Here is a 10,449-nt window from a genome sequence, read left to right on the forward strand (position 1 = left end):
ATGTTGGTTAATCTTCTTATCTTTATAATTTAATTTATCTTTTTAAAAAAATATTTAAAAAAAAAAAAGCAAAATGAAGTTAACGTGAAAGAGATAAAGTTTACAAACTTTTATCTCAAAAAATCTGATTTTACTTGCTAACAACTATCCTAATCCCATAATCCCTAGTTTTAGCCTAACTAACCCCATGATCTACTCATTTCCCTAACTCCCTCGCTTCCCCTCTCCCTCACGTCTCCCCTCATAAAATCCTCCCCCACATCCCCACTTCCTGACATGAAGGCACAAACGTAACACACAAACACATCAATATAATACACTTTTTTTTGGTCAAAAGGAAGAACATATATTATAGATAAAAGTACCAATACATCATACTAATACATCAAACTTGATGCAAGCTAGGCATCATAGTAGCTAATGGAAATACATAAGAGGAGCTACTGGTGTCCCTGCATGGAGGGGACTATTAGGTACTAAGTCATTGGTATTCAGTATAGTACTATTACAAAAACTATCTGAAGTAGAGAGCGACTGTGTTGAGGAGACAATATTTTTTATGTGATCTTTGAGGCGAAGATAATTATGCAACAGTACTTGTGCCCAAAGTTGATTTGGATTCTGAAAGAGTCTCCATGCAAGGCTTGCGTGTAAAGATTTATTTTAATGGTTAGGTTTTGAATTTCCAATCCACCGTGATATAAAGGTTGGGTTACAGTATGCCATTTTATAAGATGTAATTTTTTCTTTTGCGAAGTCGTGCCCGAAAGAAAATTTCTTTGATAACGATTGAGATGTGAAATTCTGGATGCAGGTAGTGTGTTATATTGCATGAGATGGTTGGGTAGTTGGTTTAGGGTAGAACGAATGAGTGTTGTTCTACCGGCATTAGATAAAAAATTTGTTTTCCAACCCGCTAGTTTATTTTTAAAATTGTCAAGTAAAAATTGATAATCTCTTTTGAAAAATGATTTGGTAAAGATTGGGAATCCTAAATATCTACCAAATATTTTTCCCTCCTTCATATGAAAGAGATGAAGGATAGTTTGTCTAGTTGGGAGTGGACAGTTTTTTGAGAAGAAAATGTTAGATTTTTGGAAATTAATAGTTTGGCCTGAATGTGTGGTAAATTTAGCAAGAGTGTTAACAATTGAGTTACACGTAGAAGGAGTAATTTTTGCTGTGAGAATAATATCATCTGCAAAAAACAGATGTGATAATTGTGGTCCCTTTTTAGCAAGAGTGAGAGGTTGCCAAATGCAGTAGTCCACTGCTGTGTGAATTGTGAGCGAGAGCATTTCAAGGCAAAGGATAAACAAATATGGAGATAGTGGGTCGCCTTGTCTTAAGCCTCTTGTAGGCTGAAAATATTCGGAGGGCTACCATTTATAATTATGGCTGTAGAGGTAGAAGTGATACAGGACATAATTAATTGAATAAAAGTTGGTGGAAACTTAAGAGTAACAAGAGTGTAATGAATGAAAGACCATTCCAATTTATCAAAAGTTTTTTCAAGATCTAATTTGATAAGCATATGAGAATTGTTTCCTTTCATTTTTTGGAATCTTGTGATTATTTCTTGTACTATAATTGCATTATCTGAAGCTCGCCTATTTTTTGAAAGCTAGATTGAGTAGGATTAATAAGATGGTCTAGCATTGGTTTTAGTCTAATAACAATAATTTTTGTGATAAGCTTGTAAATAGTGTTGAAAAGGCTTATAGGTCGATAGTGGGAAATAGAAGAAGCATTTTTATTGTTAGGGATGAGGCAAATTAGGGTGTTATTAATGTTGGGGTTCATCTCATGATCTTGGAAAATTTTGTGGCAAAAGTATTTCACTGAATTACCTATGATATGCCAATAATTTTGGTAAAAGAAAAGGTGCAGGCCATCTGGACCTGGAGCCTTGAGAGGTTTGAAAGAATGTAATGTAGTGATAATTTCATGATCTTGAAGCGGGGTGGTTAAGGAATTTTGTTCCTGTTAACTGAGAACATTTGAAGGTTGGATTTGGTAGTTGCTTTTTGAATAAATATGTTGTGTTTGGAATAGAGACTGATAATAAGTGATAATATTTAGCTTAATAATATGAGGGTTAGTTATCCAATTACCACCTTGATCTTGTAGAGCAGTTATACGATTTTGTCTGCGACGATTTAGAGTAGATAGATGAAAAATTTTCGTATTAGCATCGCCATCATTTAACCAGTTTATACGGGACTTAAGTTTCCAAAAATCCTCTTCCAGTTGTAAGATTGTATTAAAGTCATATTTTAATTGTTTTTCCAAATTTTGTAAAAATACACTTGTAGAATAATTTGAAGACTGAATTCCTCCTAAACGAGGCAAAATTTTACGCTTACGTGCAAAGATATTACCAAAAGTAGTGTTATTCCATTCTTGTACAATGTCAGTGAAATTTTCAATTGCAGAAAGTAATTGTATATTTGAACGTAGGGTGAGTAGCCCAGATTGTTTCAAAGCGGAAAATTTTCTGACGAGGGAGAGGACAGTGTTGAAGTTCTAGTAATAAAGGACAATGATCCGAATGAGTGCGTGGTAAATGTGTGATAAGAGCATTAGGATACAGCCTAAGCCAATCATAATTCGCTAAGCAACGATCAATACCTTCCAGAATATTATGACGATTGTGACGACCGTTTGTCCAAGTATATCGACTGCCTTTATATCTTAAATCAGCAAGATTACAATAGTTTATGCAATCAATAAACCTATTTGACCTAGAAATATTAATTTGTTGACCTCCAAACTTATATGTGGCATGAGCGATCTCATTAAAATCCACCCTCTAAACCAAGGTCCTTTATAAATATCATGCATGCACATAATGTTATTCCAGAGAGTAATTCTGTTATCTAAATCATTGCTTGCATAAATTGCAGTGAATAGCCACATATTCTACTGTGGCAGTGGAGCTCTTAGCGTGTGGAAGCCACATATTCTACTGTTAGTGCATCGGTATCCCACAAGAGTGCTATACCACCTGACTATCCAATAGCAGGTTCCTCAATTAAGCCATTGAAATTAAACTCTTCTTTCAAGTGTTGATGATCCTGACAATGTGTTTCCAATAACACAACTAACGAAGGGTGGTTGTAATCAAGTAGGGATCGAAAATTACGTCGAAACTCTGCTGACCAGGCTCCCCTACAATTCCATATGATGAAATTCATGTGAGTGTCATTTGGGGTGAGTAGTGGACTGCTCTGTTGATTCCTCACTGTGGAAGTGCTCTCTCCTGGTCTCAGACGTAGGTAGGCATGAGTAACATGGCATATTTCCCTAAGTCGGGATTGGTGGTTGGCCTGATGCGAAATGATGTAGTCATTAGATTTGTGGGACAACGAATGTAAATTTTCCTTTCGTATTCCTCTTTTTGGACAAAGACTTTTATTGAATCGAGCCATGCATGCACTGGTCTCGTCTCCCTGTTGTAGAGTATGGCTGCTTCGAGTTCTTCTTGAAATAGCATGTTCTGCCCTGCTTGATGATGAGGGTGTGGTGGTGATGGTGGTGGGGATAGAAGAGGAGCTGGAAAGGGGTCCAATATAGGAAGGGGATGCGGTGGGACTGAGTAGGGTTGGATCCATGGTGTTGTTGGAGTCTGCAGAGGAAAGGGGTAAAAAGCCATCTGGAGATAGTGTGGGTGAAAATGTGTAGGGTCCCAAAAAGGTGTTGGTAACTGGAGAGGGTGATAAGGAGCGAGATATGGGCTTTGCATCATAGACCAGTGGTACCGGCCATAATGCTCCGTCCCTAGAGTTATACCCTCCATAATGATTTGTGCCAGATCCACTGGGTTGTTTATGAGGAGTGTCACTTCCTGATGATTCACTTCCATTGTGAATGTGAGAGCATGGTTCTAAAGTGCTATTTCTAGCCAGGATGATGGCTCGGTCGTTACATAAGAGGTTTGGGCAGTGTAGATTATAGTGTTGGGTTCCATGATTAAATGTGGAGGTGGGAGAGAGGAGGTGTTGAAGAGATGAGTGAGCCGGTGAATATTCTGAGGAGGGCGGGGTCGTAGAAGGTGATTGAAATTGTGATTAATTATCTTGTATATTTGAAAGACTAGATAAGGGAGTGGTCTTGGAGTTTGTAGATAGTGGAGAGTGATTTGATAAAGATGATGAGGAAGTGGTGGAAAGGGACGGTGGAGAATGATGAGGTGATAGACTTGGAGGTAGAGGTAATGGAGTAGTAGTAGAGGATATAACTTGTGGAGAGGTTTGTATGGAAGAAACAGTGGTTTGGCGTAAGGGGGGAGGGAAAACCAGTATTGGAAGTAGTATTACAATAATTAGGTCGGTTGGAAGCTAGGGTTTGTAGGGGTGTGGTGTCGGATTTGGTTATTGGTGGTGAGAACATTTGCATGTGGTTTAGGCTATCGTGTCCCTTTGCATGGAAAGGGATAGGTGTTGGAATGTGGCTTAAAGGTGATTGGGCCATCTGGTTAAGAAGGTTTCTAGTGGGGGAAGATTTGTTTGAGGGCCATCAAGATTAATTAAACCCTCTCTTTCTTTATTGTAACAATAAATTAAATTTATTAGTAGTGACAAGATTTGACGTGGCAGTTGTAGCAGAATTATTAGCTAAAAAATTTGTAATAGGCGAATGAGGATTGTTTATTGAGAGATTATTAAACAAAAGCTTATTAGGGTTGTTAATCATACCTGTTGTCCTCATCTACTTACCTGGGAATGGAGAGGCTGAAGAATGAACGTCGGTGATGGCATTAGATTTCAGTAGGGATTTCTTAGGAAATTGTACAATCTTCCATTCGTCTGTAGGAGATTGAGTGGATGCAGTGGTATTTGTAGTGGAGTTGGTGGAAATAATGTAAGAGCAGGCCCTTTGATTATGGCTAAGTCGTCCACCTTTAGTACACAGCATATTTAAACCTTCGTAAAGGATCGTTTGGTTATGTCTTGCCTATAAAAAGGTGAGTTTTTAACGGTTGATCCAACGGTACCTCCACACATAATCGTGTATATCTGCCTCGTGTTATGGAAGAGGTGCATGTATCGACTGTAAGAATTTTCCCAATTTTATTTCCCAGTGTTTTCAATAATTGAACATCGCAAAATTCAAGTGGTAATTCTGGGAGACGTAACCAAATGGCTGAAGATGTAATTTTAGTTTCAGAAGCCATAAACTTTGGCTCCCATTGTCTAACGGAAAGAAAATGGTTCAAGATGAACCAAGGTCCTTCCTGCAGAGCACGAATTTTATTTTCCTCCTTTTGAAATTTAAGAAGGAAAAAATCAGATTCTAGATCAATTAGAGGAAGATTTTCCGTTGATTTCCATTGGGCGTAAATTTTTTGGCGAAGAAGTTGATGTTCAACCTTTCGACCAAAAGCCTTAACAATGACAGCATGCTTCCAAGGTGCATAAAGTCTTGCTTTCTCATCAATAGTTAATGAAATGAAATTTGAAGAATCAGTAGGTGGCTCTGTTTCATCAAAGATATCGGAAGTAGGGTGAAGAAGGAGGGGTTGGTGGTAAGGGAAGATGAACTAGTATGTGAAAGAAGTGTATGAAGGTAGGATTTTGTAGTGCTATCTGCAGGTGGTGTTTGAGAAACACTGGAGTCAAGGTTCATGGTAGTATGTACAGTAGTATCTGGTGGTTTAGGTGGTATTGAATTTGAAGGTGCAAGTATGTTAGAGTTCATAGTAGAGAGAGCTAGTTCCAAAATAGAATCAATATAATACACTTCAAAAATCAAGAGGGGGATTTTTGGAAAAGGATATAAAAAGTGAGGAAGAAATAAAGAAAAAAAAAACAAAAAGGAAAGAAACGAGATTTTAGCAAACAAGAGCAACTTGATAAGATAAAATACAACGACGAGAAAAGAACATCATTCTTAGAGTACAATTTATTGAAAATATAGTTTTGGCCGAATTCTTCTGTTCGAAGCCGAAATTCGGGATTATTCAAGGTTCTGAGTTTGCGGATCCGAAAGTTAACTATTTTCAACTCTAAAAATCAGTAGATTGTATCTATTTATCTATTGTGAAATCTTTGCAAAAGGTAATATCTAATCTCCTTGTTAGTTTAATGGTAATGTCATGATTTTAAGCATGAATGTGTTTTGTCGGGAGAAAGTTCTTTTTTCCTATCTTGGAAGCTTCTCTTTCACCAAGTCGTAGGATATCAAGAATGCCTTGTAGTACATCAATCAGAAATAAATCTTGGTTAAATGAGGCAAAATCTAACCTCTGAGTTTCTACTTTTATAAACTCATCAACTGAGTTGCCAGAATGTAAAACTCCGTTCTCTTCATTATCTCTCATCTGAAGTTTGTAACAATAATATTCACGACAAGAAACATTATCCCTTTTTCGTTTTCCCTTTTCCAGAACTTCAGCTTCCATATCAAGTAGCCCATCAATTGAACACATATTAGATAAAGTTGGAAGTTGTTCTTTTTCGTAGTAAGCTCTCTTTTTTCTCAATTTATTCCATGGTTGTGCAACCTTTTGAATACCAGAATGCCATCTGTTTTTATCGTAAGGTAGTAAAAGCGGATACTGCAAAGGGTCATAGCAACCGTAATAGTAATTTACCAGCTGACTCTTGTTACTTTGAGTGTAAATTCGAATATGGGGTCCAGAAGTATTATTATTTGTTTCTTGTTCTAGCCATAACGCCGCTACGTCTGACACAGTTGGTAGGTTATATATTCGTTGATCTATGCCAGAACCACTCCTCAATGCAATATAAAAGTTTGATAATTCTGGAATATGTATTAGAGATTTCAAGAAAATACAGTAGGAATATCCATTAACTTCTCAACAACTGATTGTCTAAGTATACCTGAGTAAGTCATTCGATTCAACATTTTAGTATTATCATCATAAAAATACAGTTGTAAATTTCTTGGCTATCGATTTGATGGAATTAAATCATTTATGAAGTGATACATTTGTCCTTGTACTCTAAATGTGTAAATACCATAGTTTCTTTTCGCTAGTGCCTAGTCATAGTTCACTCCAAGTGAAGTAAACGCAAACATGTTATTGTACATTCTAAGATAAGTACGAAAGTGCTTAGATTCTTCAGTATTGGCTAAATAGAGATTCAATAGTTCAGCAGGCATTTCATGTGATGTCAACTTAATCGAACCGTTGCTATAACAAAATCCTGGAGGTTCATACTCAATTTTTTTGGCACCACAGTACTGGCAGTTCGGAACCTTTTTTAGAGCAACATAGTCACATTGTTGCTCTTTAGTAGCCAGGCATACCTTTTTGGTCTGGTTATTAGCTGAATACGTAAAAGTATCATTATGGTGGACATTATTGTAACATGAGGTATGCGTAGACACGCATGGTTTAATATGTCATTGCCAACAAAGTATAATATAAAGGCTAAGTTTACCTGTTTTACGAATGGTAGGAGCATCACATATGCTCTTCCCTTTTTTCAAATTGCCCCTTAATTTAGGCACATGAGCTTCAAGGCTGGCAGCTGGCAAAAACAATTGTCAAGATGTTTAAAAGCATATAATGAAGCCTGAATAGGTACAAAACTGATCAGGAAAAAGCACAAAGTATTTATGTATTTTAGCTTATAGACTCATTTAAGATAAATAACATATAATATTATTCCTGTGAAAAGAGTAGAAATGAATGTCTTTATAAGATAAAAATTGAGGAAAATCTTTATTTTTAACAGCCGACGGCTCTGCATCGTGTCCCTCGCAAGGTACACCAGATGTCGAACCTAATGTACAAAAAATTATAATTAGTATATTAAAATACAATAAATATAAAGTGAAACAATATACTTTCTGTTACTTACCAAGTTCAAACACAGACAAATAGTCAGTAATATTCTTTTCTTTGTTAGAATCGATTGATGCCCCGTCAAATGCAGATATATCAACTAATATAGGAAGCAAAACATGTTTACCATTAGAAAATTTAATGTAAACACTACCATCAAAGCAACACATATTTTCATGTAAGAACTATACCTTCTTTTCATTTCGTACCTTTGTTACCAACAGAAGATGGTTCGTTTATCGTGAGAGTTCTTTGCTTACGCAAGTTAGCCCCAGCTTGGAAAAATGACTCTTCTTCAGTGTAATCAATCAGTACGTGCTGTTTTTTTTTTATTCAAGCTCTTTTAATCGTCGCTGTGATAGAAGCGACTCTTTTTTATCAACTGGTAACTGTTTATACAGGTCACGTCTCCTAAGCTTGATTTTAGACATTATTTCTGCTGAGTACTGGCACTTCTTTTTTGGTGGGCAGTTAGTTGACGCTTTGGTTTTATTGTCTGTCGACATTTGCAATTTCAACAATTTAAATAAAACTACCTCCAGCTAGGTAACTAATCTTTCAGAAGAAACCCAGGACAATGTTATCATACTACCTCCAACCATTGATAGTCAAGGTTAAGAAAACAAAATCAAGACTTACTTTGAATCATTTTATTGTTATAAAACTTCATGATCCTTAATTCGTATTCAGTAGTCTCCAGAAACCACTAATCTTTCCCATTTAAATTCTATTTCATATTATTTTGCCAATTAGTTTTCGAAAAGCTGAAAATTTGCAAGGTATTTGTTTTTCTTTTTAAAAAAATGATTATCATATCAAGGAAATTCTAGCCTATTTGGAATATACAGAATTTTTTCTATGTTGGCATACTTACTCTGTAACTAAGTAGAGAAAAGATATTACAAATATTGCAACATGATAGACACAACAGGGAGATATGATTACTTATTTCCTACCGGAGAATAAAGGATAATGTTCTGTTACACAATTCACTAACTCAGTAACTTCATATTGAATCTAAGACAATGGAATATGCGTTGTATTGAAGAGGCAATGTATGTCCTTTGACAAATGCATTTCAACTTAGATTTTAGATCAATATACTCATATGGGCCTTCATTGCTATGTCTGAGGAAAGTTTCTACGTAGGCTGGTGTCTGATTGGTATTTCCATTGTTTGCTTTTGGTTTAAATTTTAACTTTATCACTTGGCCAAGAGGTTCTTGCTACTATAGCAATAAATACCATGTGAACAATTTTTTTAGATACATCAATAAAGTTCTTAGAGGATATTATACACACACCTAATGAAGCAAAGGGCAGAAGCTAGTTTGATCGTGTCAAGTTTTCTCAATTTATTTAATGATGACTAATATTAAAGATGATATTTTTTTGTTAGTTCACGATGATTATGTAAATTCTCCAGTTTGATCTTGCGTTCAAGGTTTCACATAGCCGCCCTTAAAAGTAAGCTCACGACATTGATATTGACAGAGGCAGAAAAACAAACAGCTTGTGGGCGTCGGTAAAGTACTCACTCGGCACAAACAAAGAGACACACAGCCATTCAAGAAGAATCTTATCATACTGTGGTGCTTACCTTTCGATGCCGCGATACCCAAAGTTTTACCTTCGGACGCAGCTATTTTGTAGCAAAATAAAATAAAGATTTTCTTTGGAAATCTATCCCACACTCTTTTGCAATTTCAGTGATCATATGAGTTTTATTAGAAGTGTACCAATTCAATCTGTACAAGATATAATCAAATTTGACCATAATACATTCAGGAACCCAAAGAAAGACCCTTCAGTGGTCTATTCAAGAACCAACAGAACCACAAACAATTTCTACTATACAGATATATGCTCAGTCAAAAACCGACTAAACAGGAAGCAAAGCAAACAGAAAAAGGGCAGTACAATATTACAGAAAGACTCACCAGAAATATTGATATTCACAAAAGAGAATCCCGGAGAGAAATCGAGAATTGTTGGAGAAGAAGTATAGCAGGGAAAGACGATAGAGCAGAGAAAATTACGATTGGAGAAGAAGCGCAGTAGGGAAAGACGATGGAACGGAGTAAAGTAAGATGAAATCTGGTGTTTAACGCTTGAAATATGATGCAAAATACATAAAGGCAACATCTGTAGCGGTGACTGCCAGGTGGGATAGGTTAAATTGACCTTAGAATCCATATTCTAATCGGCATTCGGTAACACTCATAAGGGTCATAATAGACAATTTAATATACAGCTGGACTAAAATGACCAAATAGCCCTTGGTCGACAAGCAGGGATGTCGACAGTCTCATGCTTGCTTTAGGGCTCTTCTATATAGCAGAATATCAATTTTCTTAAAAGTTTGTTGTACAAATGTGAGATTGTGCTTGTTTGGTATCGAATTTACCGTCATCTAAATCTATAATTTAGTGTGTATAGTGCTCTTAAAATATATCTCTTGTCTTGGTTGATTCAAATCATCTTCGAAGTTCAGTTCATAAATTTGTCATGAATAGATCTAGGCTTGAACACTTGGTTTAATTAATCCTTGAAGTCATCTTTCTATTAATTTTGGCCAGTCATTCTTGTAAATAGGCCATAAATTATAATAAGTTTTTTTTTTATAGATTATG

General features: G+C 36.0%; 1 protein-coding gene across 6 annotated transcripts; it reads right to left on the reverse strand.

The window, feature by feature from the left end:
* Nucleotides 1–2,663: 2,663 nt before the first annotated feature.
* LOC142162735 (uncharacterized) lies at nt 2,664–10,080 on the reverse strand. 6 transcript variants are annotated; one of them, XM_075219375.1, is made up of 3 exons: nt 9,757–10,027; nt 7,410–7,499; nt 2,664–7,295 (listed from the first exon to the last, which is right to left on the reverse strand). In XM_075219375.1, exons 1-3 carry the CDS (start codon nt 10,010–10,012, stop codon nt 7,006–7,008), a joined length of 636 nt encoding a protein of 211 aa, XP_075075476.1. In that variant the 5' UTR covers nt 10,013–10,027; the 3' UTR covers nt 2,664–7,005. The 6 variants fall into 6 exon arrangements, 1 of the variants encoding a protein (XP_075075476.1); XR_012694076.1 differs by lacking the exons at nt 2,664–7,295; nt 7,410–7,499 and adding exons at nt 7,568–7,754; nt 7,833–7,916 and having other exon boundaries at nt 9,757–9,956; XR_012694075.1 differs by lacking the exons at nt 2,664–7,295; nt 7,410–7,499 and adding exons at nt 7,568–7,754; nt 7,833–7,916 and having other exon boundaries at nt 8,026–9,940.
* Nucleotides 10,081–10,449: the final 369 nt, after the last annotated feature.

The sequence above is a fragment of the Nicotiana tabacum genome, chromosome 8, assembly GCF_000715075.1.
Source record: "Nicotiana tabacum cultivar K326 chromosome 8, ASM71507v2, whole genome shotgun sequence".
NCBI lineage: Eukaryota > Viridiplantae > Streptophyta > Magnoliopsida > Solanales > Solanaceae > Nicotiana > Nicotiana tabacum.

Bases quoted from the DNA above. Each gene is read 5' to 3' on its own strand.
- LOC142162735 (XM_075219375.1), bottom strand. From the start codon at position 10,012: ATGGATTCTAAGGTCAATTTAACCTATCCCACCTGGCAGTCACCGCTA. The intron at 7,500-9,756 runs GTGAGTCTTTCT...TGTTTTTGCCAG, and splicing joins TGTGAATATCAATATTTCTG to CTGCCAGCCTTGAAGCTCAT. The intron at 7,296-7,409 runs GTAAACTTAGCC...TTACGTATTCAG, and splicing joins TCCTACCATTCGTAAAACAG to CTAATAACCAGACCAAAAAG.